Source organism: Rhinatrema bivittatum, chromosome 7 (assembly GCF_901001135.1).
Source record: "Rhinatrema bivittatum chromosome 7, aRhiBiv1.1, whole genome shotgun sequence".
Taxonomy (NCBI): Eukaryota; Metazoa; Chordata; class Amphibia; order Gymnophiona; family Rhinatrematidae; genus Rhinatrema; species Rhinatrema bivittatum.
Genome location: NC_042621.1, coordinates 258,712,785 through 258,728,864, shown reverse-complemented (window position 1 = coordinate 258,728,864; position 16,080 = coordinate 258,712,785). Strand labels below are relative to the sequence as shown.

The 16,080-nt window shown below is 48.8% G+C and overlaps 1 protein-coding gene across 3 annotated transcripts in view; it reads right to left on the bottom strand.

The window, feature by feature from the left end:
• Positions 1-1,632: 1,632 nt before the first annotated feature.
• The window catches only part of PYROXD2 (pyridine nucleotide-disulphide oxidoreductase domain 2), a 97,742-nt gene continuing 83,294 nt past the window's right edge, over positions 1,633-16,080 (bottom strand). For all 3 annotated transcript variants that reach the window (XM_029610112.1, XM_029610110.1, XM_029610109.1), the window contains one exon: positions 1,633-2,281. In XM_029610112.1, the coding sequence (XP_029465972.1) occupies positions 2,270-2,281 (12 nt within the window). In that variant the 3' untranslated portion in view covers positions 1,633-2,269. The remainder of the gene's footprint in view (positions 2,282-16,080) is intronic.

The window sequence follows — 16,080 nt, the reverse complement described above, 5'->3', positions numbered from 1 at the left end:
CTGCAGATAGATGGTGAAAGCAGGAAGGTAAGGCACTGATCCACGAAGTGCCAGTTCGTTCAGCGGGCTCAAAAGTGTGGTCTCTCTCAGATGTTCACGATAGGCGGGAGCCCGCAGTGCGGGTAACACGTGGGTGGAGTTGGAGCACCGGATCGTAGAGGTACTCACAGGAATGAAGGCGTCTTCCTGATGGTGGAATGGTGGGACCAAAGGTCTGTGGTGCAGGATATAATGGGTGGTAGGCCCTCGAGGAGCGATAGTCCGATATCCTGAAATGTAGAAAGAGAGAAAGACCCCCGAGGAGTGGTTGTCTTAGTTAGAGAGGACCCCGAAGGGTAGTTGGAAGCGAGAGACCCCCGAGGAGCAGGTGTCTAGAGCTTCTACAGGAGTGAGGCCCTTGGAGTGAAAGCGGCGTCTATGCGTGCAGCTCAGAGCGGTCAGAGTAGCTAAACCGAAGTCCTTGCTAACTCAAGGTGGTAGCGGAAGCGGAAGCTTGTTATACCCGGAGGTACTGACGTCATGCGGTGGGGCCACCCCCGAGGTTCCCGCCATGACATGTATTGGAGCGTAAGAGATGTGTGCGCTCCTGCCCTAGGAGGCCACAGTAGTGAGCATGGCGGACTGGGACGCCCATGCTAGTTTGGAAACACCAAGATCCTCGGCACCGGAGGCAGCCATCTTGCCCAAGGAGAGTGAAAGAGGAGAAAAAGAGGTAAGGCAGAGCGGTCGCAGCCGTCTGCGACCGACGGACGCAACAGCAGTGTTCAGGCAGAGATGAAATCCAAGCAGAGGTCAGGGCAAGCAAAGCTGAGGCAAGGTCAAGTAACTAGCAAGGGTCAAGAATGAGAGATCAGACCGAAGGGCAAGGAAAGGGAAAGGACAAGGCAGAGAACAGAAACTGAGTCAAACAGGGTGAAGGGAAGAGCAGGGCCAAGGAGAAGGCAAGGACAGAAGGAAGGGGAAGGAAAGGCTGGGTATGGAGGCTAGGCAAGGACAGGAGAAGAGAGGGATAGGAACAGGACCCAGAGCAGAATCAGAAACATGAGCTGGAAAAGGATAAAGGCAGGATTAGGACAGCAACACACACTGAAGGCTAGGCAGGAGGACCTGTTGCTGAGGCGCTGGCTGGGAGCATGGGCTAGGTTTAAATACCCAGCCGCCGCCAATGTCATCAGGCAGCGACTGGTGTTTTCCCTCTGCGGGGCCAAAAAGCCTAGCATGATGGTGCGCGTGTGCCTAGGGAAGGCAGGGGCGGAATGATAGCGTCCTTGCCGATCACAAGGTTTCACAGCCTCCCAGGGTGAGTCAACCAGTTGGGGGCCGTCCCACAGCCTGCCCATTGTTACAGATATGCTGTGTATGTTGTTCCTTTCTGCTTATATTTTTCATCACCGGGGAACCATATACCCTAGATCAGATTATATAGGAAAGTGGAGCAAGCCACATCTGATTAATCTACGATAAGACAAGTTATGTATGCCATCCCTTTTTTAGATAACACAGTTTTCAAAATTAAATATGCATAGAGAGCAATTTTCAATCTCACTACATACTAAAGTACTAGTGGAAGCTGACTGACACTTTCTAATTCTAATTGAATACATTTATGCAGAAAACTGAGACTTCCCAATATCCTGTTACTTAAATTATTGTTTATTTAATTTATTAGGGTAAAAGCTATCATATTGATCTTCAAAGAGCAATGAGCATTCAGATTTAGGCCCCTAAGTTAGGCATTACAGGTAAGCACCTATATTCAGTGAGTATAGCTGCCTACAAATTGTTTTTTTTTAAATAAGCACCAGATTTTACCTTTAGGTGCTGTAATGAGCCGCCTAACAACCTAACTTAGGCACCCAGCACTAAATGACTACGTTTAATCTCCCACTGTGTCCCATCCCCACCCTCTTTTTAGACACCTTTTAAATGAATGTGCCTTGTTATTTTAGGCACTGAGCCCAGGAACATTTCTACATTCAAAATCTAGGTGCCTAACATTTATGGTTAGGTGCCAAGGCTTTTTGAATATATTGGGCTCTCTTTGTATTCATTTTTGTGTAGGGATACAGAATTGAGAGTAGGCATACAGTCATGTGATTGTAATTAAAACAGGTATTGCAAAAAATGGATTTGAGTCCGGAAGTATTAAATAAGACCATGTCAGCTGAGATTCGTAAATTCCATGAACAGTGTTGCTGTCGGTCTTAAGATTACAAGTGCTTGAAATCTTCTAGGGCAACTAAGGCTGCATTGCGTCCTGATGCTCCCATTACTCCTCCCCCTGCAAAATAAGCAAAAACAGTTTTCCAATTTGGCTCCACATATCCTTCGAGCCAGTCAGACATCTAGTGCTTAAAGTTTTATAAGCACAGTAAAATGCGCAAAGAAATTTATCCAGCTCATGATGTCACTGGATCTAAGCTTCCAGATTACTAATACATTCATTTCCTTCTTGTGCCAATATTCAAATGCAGAGCTTCTGGGCTTAGGGTGATTACACACAGAATAACATTCCTTATGTATATGGCAGAGCAGTGATCTGGACATCATGAATACCACTCCCAGCAGTCAAGGTTAAAGGCTGCTGCTGGAAGAAGTGTAACATTATCATCTTATTGGGCACTAGACCAATGGTGCTTCACATTTTTGCTATGAACAGGAAGCAGAAGGTGAGACAAGAAATAAAATGGCAGAGCTAAAAATAGAGCTCCAGCTAATGAATTCACCACTAGTTCCTCCTCCTTTTCAGTTCCTCCTCCACTTGTCAGAGACTGAACCACTAACTGGGTACTGATTGCTGCAAAAGTTGGGGAACTGGAAATCCCACAGCCTGGCATTTTATCGGTATCCACTTAGGTCACCAATTGGAGCTCCATTTTGAAATCTAAACATAGAAACATAGAAATGACGGCAGAAGAAGACCAAACGGTCCATCCAGTCTGCCCGGCAAGTTTTGCACTTTTTTTTTTTCTCATACTTATGTTACTCTTGGCTCTTAGTAACCTTTTGGTTCTATTTCCCCTCCACCACCACCATTAATGAGAGAGCAGTGTTGGAACTGCATCTAAGTGAAATATCTAGCCCAATTAGTTAGGGTAGCAACCGCCGCAATAAGCAAGCCACGCCCACCTGCCCACCCAGACTAAATAATTCAGTCCTTGTTGGTTGTTGTCTGTATATAGATCCACATTTCTTAATTCCCCCTGCCACTGAAGCAGAGAGTTATGCTGGATATGCATTGAAAGTGAAGTATCAGACTTTCACCCCTGCCGTTGAAGCAGAGAGCTATGCTGGATATGCGTGAAGTATCAGACTTTCTCCCCTGCCGTTGAAGCAGAGAGCTATGCTGGATATGCTTGAAGTATCAATCTTTCTCCCCTGCCGTTGAAGCAGAGAGCTATGCTGGATATGCATTGAAAGTGAAGTATCAGGCTTATTTGGTTTGGGGTAGTAACCACCGTGACAAGCAAGCTACTCCCCGCTTTTTTGTGAACGCAAATCCTTTTTTCCACATTTCCTCTTGCCGTTGAAGCTTAGAGCAATGTTGGAGTCACATTAACCATGTGTATGTTTATTGAATAAGGGTATTATCTCCAGGTAGTAGCCATCATTCCCGTGAGCCACCCACTCTTCATTCACGTCCTCTAGACTTTATGGATCCACAGTGTTTACGCTATGCTCTGAATGTTATTTTGGGGGGAGGGGAGTTAATGCACCAGGTAAGGCATTCTGTTCCCATTTCCCTATGTAGATAAAAGGTAGTTGTCCCCAGTTGGTGCCTGTCATCTTTGTTTTGTCATTCCAGTGACTGCTCTGCAGAGGGAATTAGCAGCTGCTATTTGCAAATAGTGGGGTTTATTTTCAAAAGCATTTATGCGCTTGTTAAACATTCTCCTGGGGATTGCACATGTAAAAGTATGCGTGGAACCGATTTCACTCATGCCTTTTACACATACTTGAAAAAAGCGGTCCTGGGGGCAGAGTTGGGGCGGGACAGCCATTTGCACACATACTTTCAATTTTCTAAGTATGCGTTTAAATAAATGTATGTGTACACATTTACTCCTGTTCCCAAGCACATGCCATGCAGGGATACACAAGTACCTGCTCCTTGAAAATTAGGGCTGAGGTCCGCATGTATTTTGTACATGCGGGCTGTCATAAAATTATCCTCCATGTATGCTAAATGGCAAATAATGCACATTAATACCCTCCAGCGCATATGCAGAGTAGCCGCCCCAACTCTACTCTGGCACAGGGGAGATGGGGCTCAGCTAGCTCCAGCTTGAATATGGCTGTCAGCAGGACAGTCATTGCTCCTGCTCCTCAAGACCTCATCTTGACTTGGGATAAGGAGGGGTGGGGTGGGTGTGGCAGAGGGAGGATTCAGGGGACATGCTGGGATTCCTCATGCAGGGGACGGGGGGGGGGGGGGGGGGGGGGGGGGCAGCCAGGGATTAGGAGTAATGCTATTGTAATGGTCTTTCTTACTGGTGATAAAATGAATGAGGAAGCATTGCCACCGTCAGATTAGTGTCTGTAGCTCATTGAATGGCATGGGGGCACCTTCTTTCTGTAGGTGCATGAGCTCCATTTCAGGTTTTTCAGAAACACCGAATTGATGGCCGTTATCGAAACAAGAAGCCATGGTCGTGGTTTAACTGGGGGAAATCCTGCATTGAAATGGTCTTTTGTTTTTAAGATTAAAAAATTTCATTGATCCTTCAGTAAAGGGAGGAAATGTTTGGGAACTAACCTTTGTGGAAACTCTTGTACTATAGAACTATTCAACATGACAAATATTTGTACAGTAAGCATTCATACCGACAGCTCATAAGGAAATATGGTGGCACTTCCATTACTTCCCCCACCCTGAACATTTTTTTTTTTTTTTGAATGGTGGGATATCAAGTCAAATAAATAAATACATCTAGCATTGCTTAGTGAGTCCTACTCCCAGTAAACCAGCACTTTGTTTCTCAGTATGACAAAAAACCTACCTTGCTCAGAGCTATCACCAGGCAATTTGGCTCTTTTGGCCAAGTGAAAAAGTTCACTCTCGTCCTGTACACAACACATGATACCACAAGCTGGGAGACTCTTAATTTTTTTTTTCAAAATTTAAAACAATACTATTATTTATAATCTATAATTACATACAAGTGTGATCTTGTTCCCAAAACCATGACTCATTGGTCTGTATGGATGTGATCCTTAATCTCTACAAAAACTAAACCTTAACCTGGTCTGATTATTTATTTATTTATTTTTATATACCGATGTTTCATGAGAACATATCACACCGGTTTACATTAGTTAACAAATATTCATTTAAAAATATTTGCATTTCCAAAATTAAAATGAAAAGAAGTAAATACAAAGTTTCATAATAAACTAATAACAACAAATAAAATAGAATAATTACTAAAAGATTTAAATAAAGATTCAGAACGGAAAGAGCAGAGATAATATACATAACTAACTATATATAATAAAGGGGTTATATAATCATTAAGTTAAGACTCTTGGAAAGCTTGTTCGAATAGCCATGTTTTAATACCCTTTTTAAATATTTTAGATTAGTAATCTCTACCTTGTTAAGCAGCAGGGTTTGAAAAGGAGTGTGTGAATTTTGATTATATTAAACTAATTAAGTTCCAGATCTCCTTAACAACAAATCAGACTTCCCCGACTATGAGGCACATTGTGAGGCATCACAAAACCATTGCAAAAAGACACTCAGAACCTCTGTAGCATGGTTTTATGGTGCTTCATAATGTGCCTCATAGTCGGGGGAAGTCTGATTTGTTGTTAAGTAAATATAGAACCAAATTAGTTTAATATAATCAAAATTCACACACTCCTTTTCACTCCTGTTCAAATCCTGCTGTTTAGTGATTTTTCCCAAATCCCTGGAGTAGCCTAGTGGTTAAAGCAGTGGGCTGTGTCCCAGGGAAGCCAGGGATCCAATCCCACTGCTGCTCTTTGTGACCTTGGTTAAGTCACCTTACCTTCCATTGTCTCTGATTCAAACATTGTGAGCCTTCTGGGGTCAGGGAAATACCTACAGTACCTGAATGTAATCTGCTTTGAAATGCCTGAAAAAGTGGCATAACACAGCAACAACCCTTCCTATTAAAAGGCAGCACTGCAATATAATAACAAGCCCTAGAAAACCCAAGGCTAGGTTTAGGCATAGGTATAACCTAGGTACAGTATGTGTTTGGGACACCAAATTCTTAAGGTGCCCAAAAACTGGGACTATGATGCTTTGAGTCACTAGGAACAAAATCCATGCTGCTGGCCCTCTGCCATAATCTTAAATCCTGCCCTGAGAACACCAATATATACCTCCTAGTGAGAAAACAGAACAAGCTAGACTGCTACAGATCCCTACACAGAAAATAACACGATCACAAAATCTCGCATCTGAGTTATACACGCAGAACACAGTCAGACCCTCACCAAAAACAGAATAAGAGACCACAAACTAGAAATATGCAGACAAAATTTGAACTGGAAACCCCAATAAGCCAGACTGCGTGCAATGCAACATCAGAGAAAGAGAAACAAAATGCATTTCCTCTTTGTTACGCTTGCCTGCCGCGGAGCCCCGCGACTGGCTTCGCTCACCCTGCCGCAGCAAGAGCAGGCTGGGGCTCCCTGGTAGCGGCAGGGAGCAGCTGCTGACACAAGCCTCTCCATCCCAGTGCTCCATGCATCTCCCTCTGCCTCCTCCACGGCCGGGACGCCGCCGACATTCTCTCACACAGGACTTCCCCCTAGGTACGCACCTCCTCCCGACTCTTAAAGGGCCCACGGTGGGAAAATGCTGCCAGCCCTCCTTGATGACATCAGCCCCTCAGCCTTATATAAGGTTACATCCTGCTGCTAGCAGATGCCTTGGCAACAGGTCTCCTCGCTTCTGGTGAGAATGGGTTGTTCCTGAGTTCCTTGTCTCCTTCCTTGCTTTCCTGGATTTCCTCGGCTCTGACCCCGGACTAGACACTGACCACGAGCAACGCCGCCTGCCTCCACCCCTTGCCTGGAATCTGACCATGAGTGATGCTGCCTGCTCCATCATCACAGAGACCCCACATAAATCCAGCCGGCCCCGGCATGTGAGGGCTCAACCTAAGTGGAATGAGGGCTGGTAGTGGTGAAGCTCCAGCAGGGTCTCTGCTTGTCTCCAGCCTCGCCTACTGACGGTGGGGAACTGTGGGGCTCCTCCCCACAGGTAACTTCAACTCCCCCTCAGTCCAAGGGCGCAACAGTTTGCCAAGGCCATGGACTCAGCGGAGGCTTCTGGCCTTCAGGCCACTCCTGGACTCACCCATAAGATCCAGGAGCAATAGTGCTTCCTGGAGGCTCTGGCGATCTCCATCAAACACCTCAACACCCGGCTGGATGCTACGGCTAACCAGGCCGCACCTGCTCTTCCGTGGTGACTTCTCCGACCCTGGCGACACCTTTGCGTCTGTCGGTACCTTACCAGCACCCCCGCGGTTTAGTGGAGATCCTAAGCTGTGTTGAGAATTCATTAATCAGTGCTTCATGAACTTTTCTCTTCAGCTGGCACTTTTTCCTCATGACTCCACTAAGGTCATGTTTATTCTCTCTCGCCTTGAAGGCAAGGCCCTGGCTTGGGCTTCGCTGATGTGGGAATGTTCTGATCCACACCTGCAGAACCTGTCTTTGTTCATCTCCTCTTTCAAGAGAGTCTTCGATGACACCGGGTGACTGGCGACTTCTAGTGCGGATCTCCTGCATCTCCGTCACACCATATTTTGCCCTTTCTCTACCCTTCAGCCCCCATCTCACACTGCTAATACCTCCTAGCCACTTATCAAATCCTTCACTCAGACTATCAACTCTGTGACCCACACATCCTCACTCAATCCCAAATCCCAGTCTCATGCCCTCCAGTTACACCCCAGTCACATGAACCCCAGCTCACCCCAGTCCCATTCATTCAATCCCCTGGCCATCAGTCCTTCCAGTTGCAGATCTCCAAGTTCCTGCACAACCTCTCCCACCCAATTTCTTAGTCCTCACTCCCCCCTCAGTACCCCAGGTGCTGCTCTCCCCATCGAATCCCCAAATTCCCACCACCCAATTGCCCCAGGTGCTGTTAGGATTAGTTAGTGTGTGTGGGCCCTGGGCCGAGGTGAGAGCTGGTACCACCCACAGGGAGGAGCCCCGTGAGCTTCACCGTCGGGAGGCGAGGTCTCAGTGACGTCAGACACAGTATCAGTCTAGAGTCTTTATTAAAAGAGAAAGAGGCACATGACCCACGGAGCGGGGGCTGCCAGAGATGAGGTCTCACAGCCCCAGAGACTCAGGGGCCAAGGATTGGGGAATACCCCGGATGGATACCTCCGTTGAGTTGGTAGTGATCCACAAAGCGGGGGTACACCAATGATGTCTTCTGGAGAGATGGTAGTGGCCTGCGGAGCAGGGTACACCGAAGAGGGTCCTCAGCTGAGTCGGTAGTGGTCTGCAGAGTGGAGTATACCAATGAGGTCCTCAGTGGAGATGGTAGTGGTCCACGAAGTGGGGTACACCGGAGAGGGTCCTCAGTAGGGGGATTAGCGGTCCGCAGGGCAGGCACGCCGATGAGTTCCTTTATAGAGATGGTAATGGCCCGCAGATCGGGGTACTCACGATAAAGGTCCTCCATAGAGATGATAGTGGTCTGCAGAGCAGGGAACACCAGTGAGGTCCACGATAGAGATGGAATTGGCCTGCGGAGTGGGGTACACCAGAGGGATCCTCAGTGGAGCAAGAAGTAGTCCGCAAGACGGGGTACTCACAGGAGAGTAATGGAGGTTCCAGGAAGACCCCGGGAAATGGGGCAGGCAGAAGTCCCAAGTGATAGGCCCTCTGAGGAGCGGATAGCCAAGACGAAGAGAGGGCCCCCAAGGAGCGGGTACCCAGGACGTCTGTGCTTGGAAGCAGGAACTGGAATGCAGGTCCCCAGAGTGAGGTGGATTCAGCAAGGAAAGATTCTCTTTACCAAGTCGTCGGTAGGCCGGGCCAGTGGGCTTAAATGTCATGAGGGAATGACGTCATCCGGAGGGGACACCCCCGAGGTTCCCACCATGACGGCTTTAAGACTGGCCAGTGTGCGTGCGCGCCTAGGGACAACTGGCAGCAAGATAGCAGTTGGCGGCATCCGTGCCGCCCTGGGAGGCCTGGGAGTGGTAGGCAGGCCGTCGGCAGCTGGCGGAGGCTGCCAGTCTACCCCATGGAGTCAGAGGATCAGCGAAAGAGGTGAGCAAGAGTGGTCGCAGCCATCTGCGACCGATGGGCGTAACAGTACCCCCCTTCTTACGGCCCCTCCCCGGGGGTTTCGGCTTCTTTGGATGTGAAGTATTGAAGTTCTTGATCAAATCCTTGTCAAGAATGTTCACAGCAGGCTCCCAGCTATTTTCCTCGGGGCCGAAACCTTCCCACGAGATTAGATATTCCCAACGCTTCCCACGCTTCCTTACATCCAAGATATCCTCGACCTGATACGTGATATCTTCTTCCGAAGCTAGTGGTTGGGGTTCAGGTGCTTTCTTGGAGAATTCTGATAGGATGAGCAGTTTTAACAGTGAAATGTGGAATGCGTTGTGAATTTTGAGTGACATGGGTAGACAAAGGCTGTAGGTGACTGGGCCCAGCCGGCGGAGTACGGGAAAAGGCCCGATATATCTGGGAGCAAAGCGAGCTGAGGGTAACTTTAAGCGAATAAAACATGTGCTGAGCCACACTTTGTCTCCGGGGTTCAACTGCGGAGCTGCCCGATGATGGGCATCATAGAACATCTTTGATTTTAAGGCGGTTTGTTGCAGAAGTTGCTTGGTATGTTCCCAGATATGGTGCAGTTCCTGAGCCAAGGCTTGCACTGCTGGGGAAGGTACAGACAAAGGTATCGGAAGATGAGGCAGAGGCTGGCGGCCGTACACTATGTGGAAGTGCGATGACCCAGTGGATGCAGACTGATGGGAGTTCAAGGCAAACTCGGCCTACGGCAATAGGTCGGACCAGTCGTTCTGCCCAGAGTTCACATACGCACGAAGGAACTGCTTCAGGGTGCAATTAGTCCTTTTCGTCTGCCCGTTGGCCTGAGGATGATAGGCCGATGTAAGGTCCAGGGTGATGTCAAATTTCTTACAAAGCAATCGCCAAAATTTGGCCGTGAACTGGACACCCCTATCCGAGAGGATGTGTCTCAGAAGTCTGTGAAGACAGAAGATGTGGCAAATAAATAGTTTTGCTAGCTCCTGGGCCAAAGGAAGGCTGGGTAGTGCCACGAAGTGAGCCATCTTCAAAAAACGGTCCATGGTGACCCAAATGGTATTATTGCCACTGGAAGGGGGCAGATCTACAATAAAATCCTTGGAGATGTGTGTCCACAGCTTGCTGGGTGCAGGAAGAGGTTGTAGGAGGCCCCAGGGGCGGCCAGTCAGTGGCTTTTGATGGGCACAAGTGGGACACAACTCCACATATGCTTGGACATCCTTCTTCATGGTTGGCCACCAATAGAACCTCTGGAGTGTCGCAAGCGTTCTGGCTTGTCCGGGATGACCAGTAAGTAAGGAATCATGCGCCCAACAGAGGTACAGAGAAGGGCAACCAAAATGATAAAGGGGATGGAACAGCTTCCCTATGAGGAAAGGCTGAAGAGATTAGGGCTGTTCAGCTTGGAGAAGAGACGGCTGAGGGGGGATATGATAGAGGTCTTTAAGATCATGAGAGGTCTTGAACGAGTAGATGTGACTTGGTTATTTTCACTTTCGAATAATAGAAGAACTAGGGGGCATTCCATGAAGTTAGCAAGTAGCACATTTAAGACTAATCGGAGAAAATTCTTTTGTTGCCAGAGGATGTGGTTAGTGCAGTTAGTGTAGCTGGGTTCAAAAAAGGTTTGGATAAGTTCTTGGAGGAGAAGTCCATTAATGGCTATTAATCAATTTTACTTAGGGAATAGCCACTGCTATTAATTGCATCAGTAGCATGGGATCTTCTTAGTGTTTGGGTAATTGCCAGGTTCTTGTGGCCTGGTTTTGGCCTCTGTTGGAAACAGGATGCTGGGCTTGATAGACCCTTGGTCTGACCCAGCATGGCAATTTCTTATGTTCTTATGTTCTTATTTTCCTACAGAGAGGTCAGAGAACCATCGTCTTCCCGGATGGTACTGTATTTGTTGCAGCGAGGAGTACTTTAGTCGGGTCGATGATGTGCCAAGGGACGTCTGGAACATCATCAATGGTGAACAAACGAGAGAGGGCATCTGCTCGGACATTTTTATCAGCAGGTTGGTATCGAAGTAGAAAATTAAATCGAGTAAAAAAAAGAGACTAGCAAGCTTGTCTGTGGTTCAGAGGTTGGGTGTGGTGTAGATCCTCGAGGTTTTTATGATCAGGGTACACTGTTATTTGGTGTTGTGCCCCCTCAAGCCAGGGGCGCCACTCTTCAAAGGCTAACTTGATCGCCAGCAACTCTTTGTCCCCAATTCCGTAATTGCGCTCGTCCGGAGAGAAGTGACGGGAGAAGAATGAACACGGGTGCAGGGTGTGATTGGACGAATGCTGGCTGAGTACTGCACCAACACCAATGTCAGAGGCGTCTACTTCAATGATGAAGGGTCGTCAGGGGTTAGGGTGACGCAGGCTTGGCTCCTGTAGGAATGCCTCCTTAAGTCTCTGGAAGGCGGACACAGCTTCGGGTGACCACTGGGAAGGATTTGCTCCTTTTCGTGTCATAGCTGTGAGTGGAGCGGTTAGTGTCGAATAGTGATTGATGAACAACCTGTAGTAGTTAGTAAAACCCAGGAATCTTCGGAGTGCCTTAAACCCATTGGTTGGGGGCCATTCTCAGATGCTCTTAGTCTTAGTCTTCTGTGGATCCATCTGGAACCCCTGGCTAGAGACAACATAGCCCAGAAAAGGGACGGACTCCTTGTGGAAAGAGCATTTTTCCAGCTTGGCGTACAACTGGTTTTCCCTTAAGCGTTGCAGGACGTTGGTGACGTCCTGTTGGTGGCTCTGGAGGTCCTGCGAAAATACCAGAATGTCGTCCAAATAGACCACGACACAACTGTAGAGCATGTCTCTGAAGATTTCATTCATCATATTCTGGAACACCACTGGAGTGTTGCAAAGGCCAAATGGCATGACCAGATATTCAAAGTGGCCATAGCGGGTGTTAAAAGAGGTTTTCCATTCATCGCCCTGGCGTATCCTGATCAAATTGTAAGCTCCTCTGAGGTCCAATTTGGTAAATATCTTGGCCCCCTGGAGTCTGTCAAACAGTTCAGAGATTAAAGGCAGCGATCCTTCAGTGTAATCTTGTTTAAGCCACGGGAATCTATACACGGCTGAAGGGAGATGTCCTTTTCCCCCACAAAACAGAACCCTGCTCCAGCGGGAGACTTGGAAGGCTGGATGAAGCCTTTAGCCAGATTTTCCTTTAAATAATCTGACATGGCTTTCGTCTCGGTCAGGGAAAGTGGGTAGACTCTTCCTCGGGGAGGCTCAGTGTTGGGCAACAGATTAATAGCGCAATCAAAAGAGCGATCGGAGGTAAGATGCTGCGGCTTTCTTTGAGAACATATCCCGGAAGGAGGAGTACTGGGATGGAAGTCCCAGAATGGAAGGCAGTGTGGTTAGGCAGGGCATCGGGGACACAATCTCCAAACATTTTTTATGGCAGTTGTTACCCCAGTGAGACAACTGGAGAGTGCTCCAATCAAATTGTGGAGTGTGTATTTTCAGTCATGGTAATCCTAGAACTACAGGATATATAGCCTTGTCCAAAATCAGAAAGGAGATAGTCTCTGTATGCAGGGATCCTGTGCGAAGTCGAATGGGAATTGTGGAGAAGGACACTTCACCAGGTAAAGGTTCGCCATGGATAGACGTTAGCAACAATGGTGTCGGCATACGGACAGTGGGAATCCGTAGGTGTTCTACGAGTTGCCGGAGAATAAAGTTTCCACCGGCTCCGGAGTCCACTAGTGCCAGGGTGTGAAACTCCTGGGCCTCTACTTGAATGGTGACAGGCAGTGTTAATGGAGGAGAGGGTGCGGTCAGGCCTAGGAGGAGTCCTCCAGCAGATCCTAGGCCTGGGAGTTTCCCAGACGGATTGGGCAGGAGGGTACCGCATGACCCGGTTGGCCACAATACATGCATAGGCTTGCCTTCTGGCGACGATGTTTCTCCTTAGAGGATAGATGACCCTGACCCATTTGCATCAGTTCTTCATCCTCAGGGCTAGGTGTGGTGATGACCGGAGTAGATGACGTCGGGCGAGTATGTGGAGCACTAGAGGCCATTCTCCTGGCTCCTCTGACCTCCTGGGAACATTCACACAGACAACGGCCTATGCGACCAGCGAGGTCTATAAGGGAATCCAAGGCCTCAGGGAGTTCTCGTGCCACCAACTCGTCCTTGATACGTGGACTCAGGACCTCGAGGAATATGGCACTCAGGCAGCCCAGGTTCCCAGTGGAGTTCAGGTGCGAGAGTCCTAAACTCGATGACGTAGTCAGTCAGTGATCTGGAAGCCTGTTGCAGATGAAGGAGTGTAGAATCTGAAATGGCCTTTCGACCAGGGTCGTCAAACACAGTGCGAAAAATGGCGAGGAAGCCCGGTAGGTCGTTGAGGATTGGATCCATACGTTCCCAAAGAGGCGACGCCCAGGCCAATGCCTTCCCGTCCAGAAGGGATAGGATATTTGTAGTCTTGGAAACCACATCAGGAAAATATGCAGGTTATAAGGAGAAGTGCATGCTGCACTGGTTCAGGAAGCCCCTACATAACAGGGGATCACCTGTAAAATGAGGGGGTGCCTGCAAGGGCACTGGAGGCTGGAAGGGTGGTGCTTGCATAGCTGAGTTAGGCTTGGCAGGTGCCGGGATGGAGTCCAGCCAAGTATTCAGTTGAGTGACAGTGGTAGCCAAAGTCTCTAGAATCTTCTGCTGTTCTGTGAACCGTTGGGTCACGCCAGGGATGGCCTGGATTGCTGAGATCTGTGCCGGGTCCATGGACTTGGCAATCTGATAGGATTAGTTAATGTGTGTGGGCCCTGGGCCGAGGTGAACATAAGAACATAAGAAAATGCCATACTGGGTCAGACCAAGGGTCCATCAAGCCCAGCATCCTGTTTCCAACAGTGGCCAATCCAGGCCATAAGAACCTGGCAAGTACCCAAAAACTAAGTCTATTCCATGTTACCGTTGCTAGTAATAGCAGTGGCTATTCTCTAAGTGAACTTAATAGCAGGTAATGGACTTCTCCTCCAAGAAGCAATACAGAGGCATTATGATATTTTCTGTTTTATTCACCATTCCCTCAGCTGAGTCGGTAGTGGTCCGCAGAGCAGGGTATACCGATGAGGTCCTCAGTGGAGATGGTAGTGGTCCGCGAAGTGAGGTACACCAGAGAGGGTCCTCAGTAGGGGTGATAGCGGTCCGCAGGGCAGGCATGCCGATGAGGTCCTTGACAGAGATGGTAATGGCCCGCAGAGCAGGGAACACCAGTGAGGTCCACGATAGAGATGGAATTGGCTTGCGGAGCGGGGTACACAGAGGGATCCTCAGTGGAGCAAGAAGTAGTCCACGAGGTGGGGTACTCACAGGAGAGTCGTGGAGGTTCCAGGAAGAACCTGGGAAATGGGGCAGGCAGAAGTCCCAAGTGATAGGCCCTCCGAGGAGTGGATAGCCAAGACGAAGAGAGGGCCCCTGAGGAGCGGGTACCCAGGACGTCTGTGCTTGGAAGCAGGAACTGGAATGCAGGTCCTCGGAGTGAGGAGGATTCAGCAAGGAAAGGTTCTCTTTGCCAAGTCGTCGGTAGGCCGGGCCAGCGGGCTTAAATGTCATGAGCAAATGACGTCATCCTGAAGGGACGCCCCCGAGGTTCCCGCTATGATGGTTTTAAGACTGGCCAGTGCACGCGCATGCCTAGGGACAACTGGCAGCAAGATGGTGGTCGGCGGTGTCCGTGCTGCTCCGGGAGGCCTGAGAGTGGTAGGCAGGCCGTTGGCAGCTGGCGGAGGCTGCCAGTCTACCTCACGGAGTCAGAGGAGCAGAGAAAGAGGTGAGCAAGAGTGGTCACAGCCGTCTGCATCCGACGGGCGTAACAGGTGCTGCTCGTCCCCTTCCCAATCACCAGTCCCCATCTGACTCCAGGTGCTAGGCCCCCTCCTTCCTCCCCATGCTCAGTCCCTACTCCCCCCTCCATCCCCATGACACAGCCCAAGCCAGAAAAAGAGCAGAGACAACACCTTTTCCTCCCTACCATGTGGTTTATCATGTAAGAATCTGTTTGGGCCAGTGATACCACTTACATTTCAAGGGAGCCCCATACAACTTAGTAGACTCTGAACCACATGGGACAGAAAATCACTGGCTCTGTTCTTCTGGCTTGGACTTGACTGCCAGGGAGGAGGAAGAGTGCTGGTGGCTGATTCATGATTTTGCTCCTGGTAGGGGATTTAGCAGAAGACACAAAGGAGCAGCAGCAGATTCTTCTTCAGCCCCACACAAGTTGGATCGGGAGTGGGGATGGCAGCAGTGCATTTTATTTTTGATCCCATGGACCATGTCAGAGTTGGGAGCAGGGCAGTGGTCTTATGCCACTCCTAAAGACACATCACCAGGGGCAGTTGCTCTTCTCTCCTTTGCTTTTCCCTCATCCCGACAATTTTTGTTTTTGCGGGGCAACACAACATTATGGTGCCCTTAGGGCAGTCGCACCTATGATCATGGCCACATTGGCAAACTAGGCAGTTACTTGGAGCTCCAAAATTTTGGGGAGCGGCAAAATTCTGCCGATATGAGGCCCATAGGCGTGCTGTGCCAGAGCCAAAGCCCACAAAAGAAGAATGCTGTGCTGGAGTCACTGCCACTAGTAGGAGGGAGCACTGTGTTAGAGCTGCTGCCAGTAGGTGAGTTGGGGAAGGGGTGCATGACTGAAGTTTAGCCTACGGTGCCAAATACTCTTGCACTGGCCCGGGCCATAGGCTAGTTATGGCTCTGACTTTGCTTATTTTCTGTAATGTTAAAAAAAAAATCCTAATTTAGACACCAT